The following is a 19,126-nucleotide window of genomic DNA, read 5'->3' as shown; positions in this document are numbered from 1 at the left end:
TTCTGAGAACTAATGTCCTTCACTCCCTCTTGATGAGGCGTGTTTTCTAACACCTTGGCTGTTTGTGGTGGTCGTCTTTGGGCTCTCTGTGATCAGTCTGTTGATAAATAGTTCTAGTACCGTGTGTATTTGAATTCCTTGAGCCAATATATTAGAAGTCTCTATAGTCCTGTAAGAATAGGTCTGTATTAGCTACAACCTTAAATACCTTAAGATCATATGGAATGTGCTGACCATGGTTTTTAATTTCGTTGGCGGTTCGGTGGGAAATGATGGTATCTTAATCTCTGTATCATTTAATCATCTTATATTGTTGTTGGGTGATTTCTCTCTAACCAGAAAATGGCCTGCCATGCTCAAAGAGATGTGTGTCTGTCCCAGAGGCCTGAAAATGCTGTTTCTTATGCTGCTCCAAGAACACACCAATCTTTGTCTCTGTGTAAAGCTGCACAATGAGCCTTTTTCATAAATACATACAAACCTCAGTGTTCCCTGTTGGATTAGAAGCGGTATCTTATTAGTGATCGTAATGCCTGAAAACCTGAGATGGAGCTTCATCTGAAAATCTTGAAGGAAGATTTGGCAAATTCTTTTGTTGGAAAAGCCTGTCACAAAAGCATGTCCTTGGATTGTAAAAAGAAAAAGAATGGGAATCAAGATAGACAACTTTATTCGTATCTAGAGTAACTGAGAAGTGTAAGAGCTGAATGTGGAGTTCTAAATGTGGAAAAAGATACTGACTGAGATGATTATTGTTTGATAATGTAACTATCAACCACCTTTGCTTAATGTTTGTACTTGTTTCTACTTGCATGTGTATGTTCAAGTTTAATTAAAAATATTTTACTTGAAAGCTCTATTGCGCCTTTCATCTAAGTATGTCAGGAATTACAAACACTGAGACTTTTGGCATTTGCATGACAAGTTCTTGAGGGATCCCTTTACCCATCTCTGCAGTACTACCAGGTGTGAGAAACAGAACAGGAGCTCTTGCCATATGTGGGTCCTATTACTCTTTGAGAAGCAGAAGGATGTTGTGGTTTATTTTTATCCCACTACTTGAAGGAGCCATGGATAATGTCTGTGTTCTATCAGCAGTGGACTGAAAGAGCTGCAGAAACCATGCTATCTGAATGCCCAGATACCCTGGTTTGTCACTCAGTGTCAAAATAGACAAAACCTTTGGATCAGTACTAATACAAGTGAGGTTGAAAATGGACTGTGCCTGCCACAACCTGCAAGATTTCACTCTGGAATATTTCACAAATGGGCATTAATATCCTCGTTCTACCTCAAAAAAAAACCCTCAAACACTTCCTTCTCCCTCATGCCTTCCAACTACTCTGTGGAAAAACAAAGCCAACCCAAACAAAAATACCCACTGACCCAACCAACCAAAAAACAAACAAACCAACCAACCCCAAAACAAAACCAAAAACCCCACAACCCAAACAAAAAAAAAAGGAAGTCAGGGAGCCCTGCAGCAATCTGGTTATGAAAAAGGCATAGCATTTTCATGACACATTTGAAACCAAGCACTAAAGCTTGTCCCCCTAGACCTCCACTGAGGATGGTCCCTGCAGAGGCAGAATATTTCATGGCTTGCGGATAGTGTGATGGGCTGTGCTGCCCTGTGTGGGGCATATGTGGAACATTATGTGTAAGGGCAATCATGGACACACTTAGCTACTAGGGGGACTTGGGGTGGCAGCTAAACCAGATGTAGATAATGCTTTGTATGGGTGTGTAATAAAATCCTCCAAAGAGGGAAGAGATGTCTACCTACACTGGATTTGACTTTACTGCAGATAACTTGGAACTAAAGTGCAATAAAGTATTTCTTACTGTAGGCTGCAGAACAGGTTTCTCCTTTTCCTCAGGAGACTTTTAAATTGTGTGTTGAAGAAGAGTGCTGCTTCCTCCTGAACACCCTGGGAGCAAGTATTGCTTGTTGCTCTTGTTAAATCTCAGAGGAGAGTTTTTCGGCCATCCTAAGTGTTACAGGGCAAAATTCTTATTGCTATGATGTCAGTGTTACAGAGCATCTAGTAGCTCAGTTTCCTTGATAGGAAATGATTGAAAGGAATTGTAATACCCTTAAGCTGCATTGCAGAGAGCAAGGGCCAGTTTTCAAAGGAAGATTAATTGAATGCAGTTGCTTACCTTGGAGGGGGAAACATGCAGATTTGCCCAACTTAATATTTTGAGAAGTCAGGAATACCTTTGTTAAATGGCATTTCAGGTTTGACCACTTGGAACAGACCTTTAGTAGAGGTGTTGGCTCTGAGTTGGAAGAACCCTGACACTGTAAATGGTTCAGGAGGGAGGTAATATGGGTTGGCCATGGCAAGGTTATACAAGATGTGTAAGGCAGCACGCCAAAGGGATTCAACTTGTCATTAGTTATAAGCTTCAAAGAACATGAAATAGAGGAACCAGACATGAGAAGGGAAGCTCCAGTTGTACTGGTTTTTGATAGACTGGCTTTATTGCCATAGCTGGTATTTGGTTGAGAAGTTCTCCGTTAGGGCTTTGGGCCGTTGGAACTTTGGAATTGCTGGGGTTCTTTACCAGGATAAGCCTTTTCTCTTGGTGATTTCACTGTGTCTAGTCTTTTAAATTCCCTAAACAAGAAATATCTCAGACTGGCAACCCAGAAGGCAAGCAGCAGACTGCTGAAAAATGTTTTTCTTGTCATCTACATTGCATACTTTGCAGACAGTTAACATAAAAATGAAGGTACTTCTGAGAGCACTATACACATCCAGTCAGAACTTTGATTTTGCTATAGCTTTGACACAGAACTTGTTTTTTTCCTATAGTGAACTGGTGGATGGTTGTACTAGAAAAACAATGTAGTTATGATTCAGTATCAGCTGTGTTTCTGTCAGTCTTGATGAAGCATCAGTATGTAGCATGGGTAAGGCCAGGATTCTCTAACATCTTTTTGGCCAGTCTTTCTTCATGCCTTAGTTCTCCTCTCAGGTGGATGAGGAGGTACTTGCGGTAAGAATTCTGTTAGTACATGGGATTAAATGGAATTAACTGCTTTTTCTGCCAGGTATTTTCATCTTGGTGTTCTGACTTTTCATACACCATTAGGCACAGAAGATAGTCATCACATTATGGCTCATTGAAGCAGCTTAGCTGTGTGTTTTTTACAGGGGAAGGGAAATACTTCTGCATTTGATTTATTACTTAGTCTGGGTGCTCTTCCTTGATTTAAGATTACCCCATACAAAAGTTTTAGGCTGTGGAAAAACAATCCATAATTCACTGGCCAGCATCAGAAGTATCTTTTTTCTGGTGTGAATGGGGAAATTGATTATTCCACCATCTTATTTCTATGTGTACTTCAAATCAAATCAAAACGAGACCATTAATATTCTAAACCAATTGTCAATGAAGAGTTGTCTGTTGATAGAGTAGTGGATTCTAGCCTGGCTGGAGAGCAAGAGTTTCAAGTACTGCCATTCTTGAATCAAAAAAAGAGAATAAAAAGTTAAAAAAACCCCAACATTTTAGAAGGCCTTTCAAGAAAGGTTCTTTAAGGCATTTGAGAGATTCAGAAATAGTGCTTGGTTATGTCACGTGGTTGTGGGGTATTTGGCAAGCAATTAGGCTTCCTATTGCAAGATCCTCTGTCTGTCAATTTGCTTTATGGAACTGGTAAAGCATTTGGAGCACCAGTTGGAGAGAAATAGCTGATTAAGGTTTTTACTTCAGTATGTTTCTGATAATTACAGTGAGGAAATATTTGTATATGTTGGATGACGGTCTACATGGTTTTTGCTTTCCTGGTTTTATCTCTTTTTACATGGGGATGGCAGTTGGCTGTGTTTGTCTTTTTTACTGTAGTCAATGTCAGTATCAGCAAAATACAAGTTTACATATTAAAACATGTAGTGAATGGAATAGTAACTTACCTTTGTCCTTGAAGTGACGATTCATTTAATAACATAAAGGATGAGGGGTTGTCCCCCTGTCTACTGTGCTACTGTACAGGGTACTTGTTTCTAAAAATACTGACTTTAACACTGGTAACAGATGAATGGTTTCTCTTTTCTTAAAGGAAAGAAATTACCAGACATTCATGGTCTGAGATTTCCTTGCAAGATTTAAGCCTTGATCACGCTGCAGAGCATTTGAGTTATGTCACGTCTAAGAAAAGTTGAAAACATTTTGCTTCTCTGGGTTATTTTTACACAAATCAAGCAGAGTTCATTTCTTTTAAGTGCTTTATCCGGCGTGTGCATCCCTTTACTAGTGGGTGATTTTGAATTAGCTTTATAAAGATTACATGGATAGACACAGCATTGTCGTCGTTAATAGAAACCTGTGCAGCGAGGTCTGTGGGCTGCAAGATCACTAACAGTGCCAATGACAGTGAAGTATGGCCTTATCGAAAGGAGAATTCATAAGAGGCTGCCCTGGGACACTGCACCACTGTCCTTCTGTGTATCCTGACAATGTTATCTGTCCTCTCAGTACGGAGTATCAAATGTCTGTCACGAGTACAGAAATTAATTTAATGTCACCTGAAGACATGCAATTAATCTTTTAGAGGTTTTCATAATACCTTTACAGAAAGAGTTGCCAGTTTGGCGGATTTGGATTTTGGGGTTTAGCAGAAGATAAGGAAAATTAATTTTTCATCAGGGTTAATACAAGCTAGCAGGGCCACAAAGGCTGAGAAAAATGGTTTGGGAATTTGTCAAGTGTTGTCACTCTAGAATAATGCTGCTTAACGTCTGATAGGTGTAATCAAGAGTTGAGATTTCTATAGAGGGGGATTAATCAATTTGCTCACTACAGAATGCAAGTTGGTGATACCATTCCTTCATGGGGTTTAAGAATGAAAATAAGATTTGATCTGTCAAATTGCAAGCAGCTCTGACAGTATCAATAGGCATTTTTATCAGGACATTTTAACGCATTTGTTATAAATAAATTTGTCCTGTTAATGTTGGTGGCAAATAAACTTCATCTTCATTGTGGAACTGTCATAATGATTATGATAGAGTAGAGAGCTTCAGCTTGCTAAATTGAAGCAGTCCCTCATAAAATTCTGCTTTTGGAATCTGTAATCTTCTATTTGACAGAATGATCCTTAAGTTTCACAAAACACGGTGGTGACTACATACATATATATGTGTGTGTGTGTATAGTGAGGGAGTCTCACTATTGAAAACCTGCCTTGATAAGTATCAGGGAATCAGTTCTAAAATTCATGGCCATTGAATGCTGTAATTCCTCTTTACTAGTCCAGGTTCAGATCAAACTGTGCTACCTCTTCCACAGTGTAATTTGGAGACCATTCACCATGTAGATCAAATCCTCTTGAGTTTTGTTGAATAACATGCAATACTTGAACTTGTTGTTTTGGCACCGCTAAGTCTTGTAGTACTTGCAATTAGAAAGATAATTTTCATGCTTTCCCCTGAATGGACCTCCTGCTTCTTAAAAGCATTTTCACTGCTTCAAAATCAACCTAATAATGGCAGAGTTTCATTCACAGACTTGTAGAATAGTACAAGTTGGAAGATACCTCTAGAGATTATGTAGTCCAACACCCCGCACACACACACACCCTCTAAAGCAGGTTCACCTAGATCAGGCTGCAAAGAAATGAATCCAGGTGGGTTTTGAAAGTCTCTAGAGGAGAATCCACAACCTCTTTGGGCAGCCTCTTATGGTGCTCCATCACCATCAAAGTAAAGAAGTGTTTTGTAATATTTAAGTGGAACTTTGTGGCTTATCAAGGTCTCTGTTCAAGAGAACTCTTTCCTGGCTGTAGGTTAGGACGGTAGACCTTTTATAAAACTTAAGAAGTTGGGAGTTTGAAGCTCAGAATGATTTGTAACACAGAAATTAAGCAGTAGGCAATATTGGTTTGCAGAAAAAGAAAAGAAATTCACTTTTCTGCAGAGGACATGGAAATTTGCAGTATAAAATCAGCTTTTATCAATCGATCTGAGGTCTTTGTGATGGACTGTGAAGTATTCTACCTAGTTTCACACTTTGTGTACCAGGTTGTATGAGGCAAGCCATAATGATTTCAAAAAAACTTTGTATTGTCCTGTATATCTTAAAAATTCCATGGAAAAAAAAAGGATAAAAATTTATTTTGACATGACTTAAATTTTTAGTATCTCCTTCTGTTGCTGCGTGTTTAAATATGGGCAGGGCAGTGATTATAAGGCAAGGGATAAATAGCAATACAGAAGTTGTCTTTAGGAAAAGCAAAAGTTGATTTGAAGTGAGCCAGAAGTGAGACATCTGAAGTAGAGGAGATGCTGGCAATTTAGTTTCTGTGATTTAGATGTCATTTTGGGTAGCTTCTGCAACACAGCATCATTTATCTGTAGCTTTCCTGTGTGCTTTGATTTGCCTTCTGGGTGCCAGCTTATTGTGTCCTTCACTGTCATGTTATGGTTAAGGTTGTGATGTTTGCCTGTCTCAGAGCCCCAGGACTCTTACTGGGACTGTTTGAGGAAACAAATCTTTGCCTCTTTCCCAGTGCTCCAATGAGGTCTTGCATTGACACAGGTTCAGAAAGTTGAAACAATAAATGAGTTGTAACTTACTAAAAGTGGCAGGTGCAACGGTTTGGGGATTGCTGGTAGCAAATGCACTGACTGCAAGTGATTGAGCTCGAGCTAACAAATGCCAGGCAGCATCCAACCTGTCCCATGGTAAGTTATCCCACACTCATGAGTGAAAATCAGGAGTCAAGATGTGTACAGGAGAGTAGAGTCATCTTTACAATCCTACATTCTGTCTTCCGAAACGTTAATGTTCTCATGAGCGTGTGACCTCGTAAGTAATGTTCTGAGGTTTTATGGCTTTAAGTCTAGATGTCAAAAGCTCTTTTTGGGTGAGTTGCTTGACTTTGTTTATCATTGACGTGCCTGCAGAAGCCACTAGTTATCTTGCATAGAAGCATAAGGGATGATGGTGGTGGTGAGTCTGATTTGCCACTAAATGCTACTATGTATGTTCTTCACTTTGGCTTGGACAGCACTGCTTGTTGCACTGTCATGTCTTCAACCAGTGAAAAAGGAATTAGTGCTAGACTTTATCTGAGGCTTATTGTTTTTCTTGCTAGGCACAGGGTGACCTAAGAGTCACAGTTGGTTCTCATTTTTCTAAGAAAATACCTGGTTTTTGTTGTTGGTTGAGGGCAGGGCTACCTGTAACAGGAAATAAGGTATTGCTGGCTTTCTAGGAGCATCTTGCTCACAGACCTCTCTTTAGAAGTGGTGCTGCACTGCTTCCCCTTTCCAAGTAGATGCTCAGAGCAGCAGGTTTTGCGCCAGTTTCTTGTTGCAGGAAGAAGCATCCCTTGCTACATCCCCTTTTCTTACACTGAGGACTTTAAACCATGTTGGTGGGTTTTGTTATTTATAAAATGATATTTCATTTTGACTCCTAGAGATGGTTGTACCTTTTCAGACCTTGGCAGGAGCTAGTAGTGAAGCCCAAAGGAGGTATTTGAGCCCGCTCAGGAAACAAACTCCATTGAAGTTTTCATCAGTGTGAACCAGTGCTGTGTGCTTGTGCTTTTGACTCTGTTATAGTTGTGTGTTTCGCTTACACAGTTTTATTTGGTGATAATTGGGTTTGGTAGTTAAATACTGGGTGACTGTTGGCCATCCTTGCCTTTTATGAGAAGTGATTGTTTGCTTTTGAACTTTCGGTAATGAGCATATTTGATGTGTTTTGTACCTGAGGGCTTCACTCAGATGCTCTTCCTGTGTGCTGGGATTGCTTCTTTGGTTTGGAAAGAAGTGGTGGCAAATATTTATGGTTGTTTTTTTCACAGCAGGCAGTTAGCAGAGATGAGATTTTAATTTCCAACTATTGTGTTTATATTCCTCCTAGAATTTTTGTGCTAGTTTCAGTTTCATCATCTTCCAGCTGCTGTAGGGTGGAATAAAATAAATTATCTGATCAAGGCATAGGGCATGTGGAGATGCTGGTACTGGAACTAATACTAAAATAGGGAGAATTTAATGCTGGTTTCCTGGTAAGGATTTGTTTGCATACATATATTTGGATTTTTTGAGAGGGGGTGAGCTTTCGTATTTTTGAGCAGTAATTGAAGAGAGACTCTGAAGGGGGAAGCTTTAATTTCTCACCAGTTACTGCTCTTAAAGGTTTATATATAAAAAAAATTCTGTGAAGCCACAGAGCCATTCAGTTTAGCAGACAAAAAAAATTAGGTGATTAGAAGTGGGAAAAACTGTTGCAGTTTCTATTACTTTCTGGCTTTGGACACTGCGTGCGAAACCCTTTAAGCAAGAAGGGCTTCCAAGATTTTCCCTATGACAAACTGTGCTTTTGAAGTGGTGGTGGTGACAAAGCTCATTTGTTTGGAATTTAAATAGCTGAGTTCCTGAGAAGTTGTTGCCTGAATACACTTGATAATAGAGGATTTGATTTAGGGATGCAAATTGTGAACTAGTGAACCTGAAACCTGAGACTGTCCTACATACCACCTGTACCGGCCTATTTCTCTTAGGTGATAGCAAAGAGACTTAGTAGCCAGGGCTCAGTAGGACTCAGTTTGTTTTGCTTTTATTTAATCCTGGTAGTGAGATAATGATTTATCTTCTCAGTCAAGATAATTCACTCTTAGACCATAAACTGTTCCTTCTGCAGCCTTGTGTTTTGTCTATCTGAAAGTGACATGCCAGTGAATATCAAACTTTCTGGTTTGACTTGTGAATATTTAAGGAAAAGGGGGGGAAAATATAAGTGAAGATGCTTTCACCATTTATTTTTTTGTTCCCCTTCAGACATGCCTTCTTTGAGTGCTTTTGCAGGGTTACCTGAGGGTGGTTAGGGATTTATACAAAGCCTTTCTCCTGCAAATGTAATGTTCACTAGTATTTGAGATCGAAAGTGGGAGTCCACCCAAGGTAGAGGTACTGCTGTCGAAGCCATGCAATAATATGATCTGCTTTATAGAGGCAAAAGAACATGACCTTTTGTCAGACTCTACTATCCCTTGCTCCATGGGATGTTTTTCAGTGATTATTCTGATCTGAACAGCAGGATACAAATTCAGGAGTCACCTGTCTGATGTAGGACTGTGGAACTGTTTGGGTAGAGGCAGTGAAAGGAATAATTTCTCTCTTGATGCTTTCAGCTTATGATTATCCTGTGCTTGAGTGCACTGAGAGATGTAGTGGAAAGAGATATATTGGATGAGAGAGGCACTCAGGTGGTGTTTCATTGTGCTTGTGATTATAAATATCTATTAATAAGAGTTCTATAAAATAAACCAAAAAAAACCCCCACCTTGGGGAAGAACTGTTCTGAATACCAAGTGTCTGAGGAAGGAGTCTGCTTGTATAAAAGCTGGCAGAGTAAGTCTGTGCTTCAAAGTAAATAGCAGTTGGACTTATAAAGATGAGCAGAGTGTTTGCCTGATTCTGCCAGCCTTCCCAGTTCCATTGCTCCTTTTTTTTTCTGCAATGGGTATGACTTTATTCTTTTATTATTTATTTTTTAAAGTAATGGAAAAATAGCACACACCATAGTTGTGGGTAACCCTGGAAGGAAGAATGATTTGGACAAGGGAGCAAATACACCTTGCTTCTTATTGAACATCGTGAATGTAATAAAGTCTGAACAAAAAGAAGTGTTCTTCAGATACTGGGGATTTATTTTAGTGAAGCACAAGGCTGACCCCTTGCACACGCTTGCTGTGGCTGCTGGTTTGCTTTAGCAGGCAAACCACTGGGTGTTCGCTGTCTGCTGAGCGAGCTGGATGTGGCAGGAGACTGCTCAGGGTGAGGGTTTGCAGTGCCTGGACACTGAGCTGCCTGTTGTGTTGTTGATTTCAGCAGGGGGGAGAGGATGCTGGCTTTTTTCACCCAGAGGGCCAGCCCCAGCGGTCTCAACAACCCCCGGAGCCGAAACAGCAGCCAGTGCGGAAGGTCACATTGACAAAGGGAATGCAACAGCAGCAGCACCAACAGCAGGCACAGACCCATTCACCAGCTCCTCAAGGAGTCAAAAACATCCAGGGAATCCATCAACCTAAAAAGGTGATTTTTAGATGCATATTGCTGCTAGAAGTTTTACTGTCTAGCTGTGTTGCTCTATTAATAACTAGCATTCTGTTTGTCAATTGCTAGCACAGGGCTGCATGACCCAGGAGATGCATAATTGCATATAAAGCTTTTAATCTAGAGAGACATTTTTGTAGCAGCACAGACTGGAGATGCCTGCAGGTTGTTTCATCTGCTGACTTTCTGGCCAGCACAGTGCTCCCTGGGGAAAATGCGTGCGCCCTGAGATAGCTACTGTAGGAGAAGGTATCCAGTGTGTTTTCTGCCTGTAAAACCAAGAGTTTCTTCTGAAGCCATGCTCGAGCTTTCATTCTGGCTGTTTCTTGCATATGTAGGAGCATACAGCAACTGTTTCAGGATGCTCTTTGGTCGATCCTCAAAGTTGATATCGCTCAAAATGCAGTTGGTGATCTCATAACTTGATTTTTGCTCTGATTATGCACTGGGAGGAGGCAGGGAGAGGATTTGGGTGGCATTGATGTGTGCCATCTTTGCATTTGCAAACTGGCACGCTCCCTCAAAACAGCTGATGTTTTGGCTTTAAAGTTCTTTCTTGGTTTTGGGTTTGAAATGCTTGCCTTAATCGTCCTGCTTGATCTAAGGATAAAGTTTCCCTGCTGGTCGAGAGGGATGTGAAAAATCATTGCCCTTCCTAGGCTTTCCAGGCAGAGGTGGAGAAATTGTGTTGAGTGTTAACTCTGTTTAACATTTGTTACTCTTGTTTTCTGTTGTCATTTTTCCTCTCTCCAACTGTTCAACCTTTAATTTACAAGAACTAAATCCACATATTTCGTGCTCTGGGGGATAGTGTGGTGCCGAATCCGACCAGATTTGCAGAGAAGGAGTTTTGAAAAAATGTTGGTTTAAAGTTATTTAGCATATGTGAATATTCTATCCTGATAACACACCAAGAATTGGTAGCCATAGAGACCTGGAGGTGCTGGAAGCAGATTGCTGGTCTTGTGGGTTAAGAAGAGAAAAACGAGAGGGATCACTGGTTGACTTTTTTTTATGGCCAGGCTCAAAATAGGGGAGCTGAACACATGCTACTAATGTGATCAGTGTTGAAAACTAGGTTATATATTTTCATCTGAGACCCTCCACTGCTTGGTCCATCTGTGCTAAAGCTGAGGCTTGTAGCCTCAGTGTAACACACATGACAATATATAACTTACTATGCTTCTAAGAGAGGTTTGTATGAGCAGTGGATGAATATGTTAATAATTGGCCTTTCAAACAGGCAAACAGCAACAAGCTGTTTTAAATCAAGGCGTACTTTAATCAAGTCTTTAACTGAATCGCCAACTTCCCTACTGTCTGTCAAATGCAGTGAGCAGAAGCACTAGGTAAGTAAATCAAAATACTGTTACTTTTGTTGTTGGCAGGTCATTATGCACGGCAGAGGCAGAGGAGTAGCAGGCCAGATGGGCCGAGGACGCTTGATGCCAAATAAACAGAACCTGCGAGTGGTGGAGTGCAAACCTCAGCCCTGTATTGTGTCAGTTGAAGGGCTTTCTTCATCAACTACTGATGTCCAACTGAAAAACCTGCTGATGTCAGTGGGACCCATTCAGGTAGGTCAACCTCGGTTTATCATTTTTGTGCCAAAAGGCTTTCATTCCAGAAAGCTCAATTAATTCCCTGACACTAAATACAATGTGTGTTTATTGGTAATTTATGTCTGAAGGCACCCCCTCCCACCTACCCTACACCTGGTAGCAAAGACAAGCATGTGATGATATTGTGGCACAGGAGGCACGGGAGGATTTTGCTAACTATCACATTCCTGCTGCAAAGGAGTCTCCTTCATTCTGGAGTTGTGTGCTACCTCTGTTATTTTCCTAGACAATAGAAGCCTACCTATTCTGTGAGGCTGTTGAAGCCAAATGATCATATCAAAGCAAACGTGGGTTTGGTTGCTGTCCTTGTTTTTAATGCTGACTTGCACCCACCCTTTCTTTTGACATTTACCTTTTGCTGCCATTGCGGTACTGAGGTAAGAGCACTTAATGGACACTACCCAGTCAAGATTTTGTACCATGTAACACCATTTATTTTTTCACATGAAGCAGAGTCTCCTTTGAAGGGTTTTATCTATCCTTTATTTTTTTTAAAAGCTTCTTTCTAGGAAGGGCCCATGAGCAATGTTATGACACTCACACGAGTGTATCTACTGTGAAGCTTCTCATTGTAAACTGCCCTCTGGAGCTGATCTATCAGTTAAACTGACTGTAGGAAAACAGGAGGCTTTCAAAGCACAGAAGGGCTTAGGAGGCCCTGTCTGATGTGTTGTTAGTGCATTTGAAAATATCAGTCAATGAATAGTGAGATATACAGGTGAGAAATTTTCCTTGATACTTTTACCCCCCCCAGTTTTTAAGTGCCTTGTAAGACAAGAACTGAGAATGAAATGTTTGAAAATGTGTTGTCCCTGTTCACAGCAATCACTTTTGTAGATGGTGCTAGATTCTTAGAGAGGTCAATATCCTGAAGTGTATGAGTTGATTTTCATGTGGCTTTAAATTAATGTTCTTGCTGGTGTTTGTGCAGTGTTGTACAACATCCCCTGCAACTCAAAGCGGTCAGGAGCCTCTGATAATGAAGGCATACTCGACTTACTATCATGAGGTTATTTCCCCATTCTTCCTTTAAAATGCATTTCATTTAAGTGACTCACAGTGAGGAGTGCAGAAGGAAGGCAAGGAGTGAATGGAAAGGCTTCTTGCCTTGGCTTTGGGAGTTTCATGCATGAGTATGTGAGAGAGACAAGGAGAGGTCATGGCCGTGACCAAAGCAGAGATCTTAGGTATTGCAGAGCTCTCTTCTAAGATTTAAGTGTTGCAGCTTGATGAACTGAAACAGGAACGATTTGGGAAGATTACTATTATGAGAGGACAGAAAGGAGAGAGATTCTAGCTGCTTTTTTTGGAGATAAAGCAAGGTGCCCAGGTTTTTAACTGATTCAGGTAGAGTTCAAAGAGGTACAGTATGGAGGGAAAGGTTGAGTCAGTTGTAGCTGCCTCCATGTTTAAGATGTAGACTATCCTGTCTTTAGTTGTGGACTATATTCAGCAAAACTTTCCTTAGTGAACTGAACTCCAGTGAGGAGGAACTGTTTAGAAGGGCTTGTAGCAAGGGGCAGTGGTTTGAAACAAGAACAGGGTATATTTAAGTTGGACATAAGGGGGAAGTTCTTTACTATGAGAGTGGTAAAATACTGGAACAGACTGCCTGGGAATGTGGTTGAAGCCCTGTCCCTGGAGACATTCAAGATCAGACTTGATGGGGCCCTGGGTGGCCTGATCTAGATGAAGGCGTCCATGCTGACTGCCAGGAGGTTAGACAAGATGACCTTTGAGAGGGTCCCATCCAACCCGATGCAATCTGTGAACTGAGATACTGAATTTCACTATGTTGAGGGGCAGAAATCTGTGTCAAACTCATGCTCCCTTTTTTTGTTTTCCTTTTCAATTGTAAATGAAAATTAAAATCAGAATCAGATTTGTCTGAATCAGGACCATTATTCTGCCTCAATAATACTTTGAAACAGCACATCCTGATTATCCAACACCCAAGTCCTTTGTTAAAGGTAAAGATTCCCAAACTGTAGGATGTACACCTGTAATGGTAAGCAAGAATCTTGCTTCAAAGTGATGAGCAATCACAGCTCATGTCTGAATGTTGCCTCTTGTATCAATTTCTGCTGCAGTCAAGACATGAACATGGCAATGACTGCACTGACACATAGCTTTGAGAGAAGAGGGTAAAATACTTCCCAGTGACCTCTCTCCTCTTTGAGGGCAGGAATAGATTGTGGCCACTTGTTCCCACCTGGTACAGGACCTCCTCTTAATCTGCACCTTCTGTACTGGTGCATCTGTGCAGCAGCTGATCCCACACCAGCTCCTATTTTCAGATACGTAGTTTGGCTCTTAGTTTTGTTGCACTGTTGTTATCCTGCATGTTTTTTTCTCAGGAAGAGGATCTTCTCTGGCACAACAGAAATTTTTTAACATAGGGAAAAAAACATTTTAACATCTGGAAAAACTCCGTAATGTGTCAATGGAGTGAATGGGGAGGAAGATACTGCTTTGCTTTTCTGAGTAGGAAAGGGTTGGATTTTTATTCCTAGCTTTTTCGTGTCAGTATTGTAATCAAGATACAAGTACCTTGCACAAACTCTGGGAAGGGATGTTGAAAGCTTCCCTCAATTTGTGATGTTCAGTGCTCCTAGCTTTGCCATCAGCTTACACTGAGGTGATACTTCTGTGTCATAGAATCGTCAAGGTTGGAAAAGACCTTTAACATCATTGAGCCCACGCTGGGCCATGTGTAAGAGAATATGGAGGCTTTTACAGTTGAAGTTGGAAATCCAGCATTTTTCCCTTCCATACCCTAGAAATGGAGAAAATTACCTTTTCCCTTACTTGAGCTTTGAAATACCCTCTATTGCCTAATCACTGAAGACTTTAATTCTCATCCTTGCTTCATTAAAACTCCCCTGTTATTAACATAGTGGAAAAAAGAGCACCATCAAGATCCTCAGTTCAGTATCTTGAGAAAAATCTGTGGGGCACTAGGATTAGCCCCTTAGTTATACCTGCATTTTGCAACTCAAACATGATTAAATTAGCAGGAAAAGTTTCCTTTCCACATATGGTCTGCTGTCTGACTCCTTCTGGAGTAGATAAACATTCAGATACAAATAATGTACCTGCAGTAAAATCTGAGTACTGAATAGGAAACAATTACATGGCATAATTAAATTATACATTCCAAAGTGTTGGAAAGTACAGAAGATTTCTGAGCACACCACCAGAGCCTCCTGGGGACTGCTGGAGCAGTGGCATGCAGTACACATCCTTCCAAATCCATCTGCTAAACGTTACTACTAAGTTGCAAAGGTCACAAAAAGCCCAGTGTAGTTGTAGGTGCTCTCCTACCCAGGTTTAGTGTTTATCCTGTCTAAAGAGGCTTGTGTTCTGCTAGTTGTTGCCCCTCTCAGCTTTTTTTATTATTGTTTAGGATGGTGGCAGGTAGAGGGGATCACTTGCTGTATCTTCAGATAATTTGATTACTGAGTGATCATTCTGGGGTAGCGTTCCATCACCCTTAATCAGATTTTCTTGCATCCGATGGTTGCAAATGTAAAACATCAGTGCAACAATCTCAGTATTGCTTTGTGGAGATTTAAGGTGGTAAGTCTGATGGGGTTTGTTTGGTTTGGTTTGGTTTTTAAACAGTGAAGTTTTTCAAGTGTGTATTTTTTCCTTTCTTTCTTTTTCTTTTTTTTAAACTTCACTGTTGAATCTCAGAGCTGGGGACAATGTTGCAAACGTAGGTGTGTTTTGAGTAGTTTTACAGCTGCTAGCTTTGCTCTGCTAACAGTCATTTCTTCCCTGGTGCCAGAAGGCAAAAACAGTTGCCGTGTTGATGTGCTGCTCTCTGCTTTCTTGGAGTGACAGTGCTACCTAGTGCTCAGTTAGGGTAAAGGCAGTTCTCTGCACTGACACTGTTCACAGTCGCTGAAGGCGTTTCAGTGGAAATGACAAGCACGTGTGGATGAGTGCTCCTGCGGATCAGCAAGGCTCTTCTCCCTGTGACATGGCACACAGGGCATGCAGGGCTGACCTGTGTAGTCTTCCTACCTGTAAAAATGTTTTCAGCTGTTGCAGAAGCTGTGCAAGGAGACATGGTCAGCCCTGCTCTGTCCTTGAGGATGGGGAAAGAGAGAAGCAGCCCCACCATAAGCCTGTCCAGTTCAGCCCAGCTTTAGAGCAGTATGTGAGCCACAGATGCCTATCTCAATGACATAAGAAGGTCCTTTCTTCTCATCTTGTCTTGCATACAGAGATGGAAAGCTGAGCACTTTTAAAGGCAGATAGTAGGAAGTCAAAAGTGGCAGAAAAGCAGGAAGGATGGAAGAGATCAGTTGCAGCAGCTGAGAATATAATAAATACTTTCTGTTCAGGACTGCCTGTTGGTAATGGCTGGGAAGTGTCACTACCAGGAAGGCTGCTTCAGGTGTCAGGAGACTGTGAGGATAATAAAAATGGGTCTGCATATCTTTTTGGGAAGGAAGAATAAATAGAATCCAGTCTTTCTTTTTAGAAAGTGTCTGCCATGCTGCCATGTGACTTCTTGCAGAGCAGATTGGAGATGATGTTGGTTAGGAAAGCTTACACTTTATTGCATAGACCTTTTCTTAGCAGCTTCATATGGACTGTCACTCCTGATCCCAAACTCACCAATGAACTGAGTGTATGGTCTAACAGGTAGTCCAGTTATTTCATGAAAGAAATTTGAGTAAAGCAGGAAATGTGTATCTCACTCCTACCTGCTGAGTTTCCATCTCCTGGTGTTTCATTATCTCCCTTTTAACTTCTTTCTGTGTACCCTCAAGAGTTTTGGTGTCAAAGATGTTTGCTTTCTGCAAGCGATCTCTTCCTTCCTACTCATGGATGTCCTGCTGCTTGTCTCAAGGCTCTTTGTTTTGCAGTGACTCCAAGTGCTTGTGTGTAAAGCTCAGCTCTGACCAACTGAATGTTTCTTAATTCACTTAGAAGAAGTTTGGCTGCAGGGATTTGGGCCATCTGTATGGGCTGCACTGAAGGGCTGTCACCTTTGCTCAATGAGTGGCGGTCTGGCTTTTCCCGCTGGTACAGCTGCTCAGTGCACCAGCTCTAACACCTTCATCTGGGTCCCTGACTGCAGTCTCAGAAGTCTCTATATTCCCAGGACACCAATAACAAAAAACAAATAGGTTTCTGACAAAAGAAATGCTGCAAAATTTCAATTGATGTGATGGTGCAAAATGAAGGGGCTGTAAGTGGAACTTAAAGTAAAAAGGTGTTTTGGCTTTTTTTGTCTCTGCAGAGTTTACAGATGCTTCCCCAACAACGGAAAGCCATAGCAAAATTTAAGGAGCCAGCCCATGCTTTAGCATTTCAACAGAAATTCCACAGGTAAATAATTAAGCTCTGCTGCCGCCTCAGTTCCTTCCCTCCCGTTCAAAAGTCAGTCTCCTCTGTGCAATGGGTTCTCTTAATCCAATCAAGCATGTCTGTATTAGTGACCCTCTTGTCTGTTCTCCAGCCCTAGAATCAGTTTGAGCAGCAGGTTTAAATTTCTTTTAACTCTTTAACAGGCACATGATAGATCTGTCCCACATAAACGTGGCACTGATAGTTGAGTGAAGTCTGCTGAGAGGAACTCTGACACTGGCAGGAGTGTGCTTGAGGAGCTACGTGAGGCACAGTGGCAAAACCATCGGATTACGAAACCTTTCATCGTAGGCTTTAATTGCTGTGTTGAACTACGGAAGACAAGAAGATGTCCTCCGGAAGAGCTGAACTTGAGAGGATCTGCAAAGGTGGAATTTCTGTTTGGTTTGTTCACATTCTGTTGTAACCACATGGAACTACAGACTTTTTTTTTTTTCCAAATGCTTTCAGTGCATGTAGACACTGTTCTTCAAGATCCTACTGTGCGGCCACAGTGACTTGACAGAGAACGTTTACATCAAAAGATTTACAAACTCTTCATAGCAAAGAATATTTGATAATGGTTGCTCTTATCTTCAGTGCGAGGTATTTGACTGAAAACTCACTTTTCTAAACAAAACCCCTTAGTTATTTTGTATCTCTGAGAGTACAGAAGGAATTCTTGCATAGAATTCAGTGTGGTCTGCTTCTACTGACTAGCAGTATGCTGAGAAGCTCTGGAGGTGACGCTGGGAAATTGTAGTTTCAATCTTTGTAAATAAGTCTGTCTTTGCATTTTTCTATTCCAAGACAAGATTCCATCTTCTCCTTCCAACGCCACTTACTCCACAAAACCATGTGTAGGAAGAACATTACTGTGTTTTCCCTTGGCTTTTAAAAGTGAGGGCTTTTGCCCTTCAGTAGCACCATGGGGTAGTGAACTCTTGAGTTGTGACTAGGTTGTTTTAAATGACATTGCCAGGTACAAGGAAAAAAGAAACATTTGGTGGCTCACTTCAAAAACATGACATAGGAAGAGTGACACATTGCTAATAGTTCTTTTGGGCTAGTGTCTCACCATTGCCTTATGCTTTGATTAGTTTATTTTATTTTGAAATTTCTTTTGTAACTAATGCTGAACCATAAAAAAAACAACCTGTAACTGAAAGGACTTGGCTTGATGTGTTGTTCCCAATACATACAGGACTGTAAGGATGTGATGAATCTACCGGTGAACGTGGCAGTTCCCAAAATTACCTGCAGACATTAAGGATCATATACCTTATTCACAGTAATATCCATAACATTTCCTTTTGGTTAGAGCCATCTAGATGGTGTTGCCAAAGGAAGGATTTATTTTTTTTTCCCCAGTTATTTCTGAATAAACTTATTAAAATGTCATCTTTATATTGGATTCCAGTTTTTATGAACATTGCCTTAGTTTTTGGACTGTAAGCTTCTGCTTCATCCTTTATTTTAGGAATAACCTTAAGCACTCCACCTACTATTTAAATGGGGGGAGTTGGAGAAACCTTAGAGGTTTGTTACCTGAGTTGACTGAGGAAGAACATTGTTGGTATGTAATGAACCAGCTGCAAATGGGGTCCAAAATAGGCATTCCAAGCATGGAAGGGTGAACTAAGGGAGTTCATAGTGCCGTAGAGATCCTGGCGGGGAGGGGATTTATTTATCTATTTATTTTTAAGATTTAATGTTAACCAAGTCACAAAGACCTAATTGGCTTTCTTACAATTACAGAACTTTGGTGACATTACTGGAAGATAATGATTTAGTAATAAATACTGTCAAAAGTTTTCTAGGTAAAATTGCTCTATATTCACTGAAATAATACAGAGTAACGTGGTGTACTTTGCAAATACTGTACTGGGGAAAAACCTGAAAGAATATTCTAAGCCCATTTAGTAACGAGACACAGTAACATGAGCATTTTTGCATGGAAGTGAGTTTTACACTGAGCTGTGTAGTTTCCCCTTTTGTGCATAACACTTAATAATGTCAAGTAAAATTGCTATACATAAAGTGCTCTTAGTGCCTCAAGGT

The 19,126-nt window shown here is 40.8% G+C and overlaps 1 protein-coding gene across 6 annotated transcripts in view; it reads left to right on the top strand.

Annotated features, from left to right (window-relative positions):
- RBM33 (RNA binding motif protein 33) overlaps window positions 1-18,813 on the top strand; it is an 84,916-nt gene extending 66,103 nt beyond the window's left edge. For 2 of the 6 annotated variants that reach the window (XM_054171494.1, XM_054171492.1), the window contains exons 16-19: window positions 9,855-10,058; window positions 11,468-11,656; window positions 16,959-17,047; window positions 17,230-18,813. In XM_054171494.1, coding sequence (XP_054027469.1) covers window positions 9,855-10,058; window positions 11,468-11,656; window positions 16,959-17,047; window positions 17,230-17,278 — 531 coding nt within the window. In that variant the 3' untranslated portion in view covers window positions 17,279-18,813. Of the gene's footprint in view, window positions 1-339; window positions 812-9,854; window positions 10,059-11,467; window positions 11,657-16,958; window positions 17,048-17,229 lie in introns of those variants that run through there. The other 4 variants (XM_054171493.1, XM_054171495.1, XM_054171496.1 and 1 more) reach the window with 4 other exon arrangements.
- The last annotated feature ends 313 nt before the right edge of the window (window positions 18,814-19,126 follow it).

The sequence above is a fragment of the Dryobates pubescens genome, chromosome 21, assembly GCF_014839835.1.
Source record: "Dryobates pubescens isolate bDryPub1 chromosome 21, bDryPub1.pri, whole genome shotgun sequence".
NCBI classification, from domain to species: domain Eukaryota; kingdom Metazoa; phylum Chordata; class Aves; order Piciformes; family Picidae; genus Dryobates; species Dryobates pubescens.
This window is presented reverse-complemented; position numbering and strand designations above follow the sequence as displayed.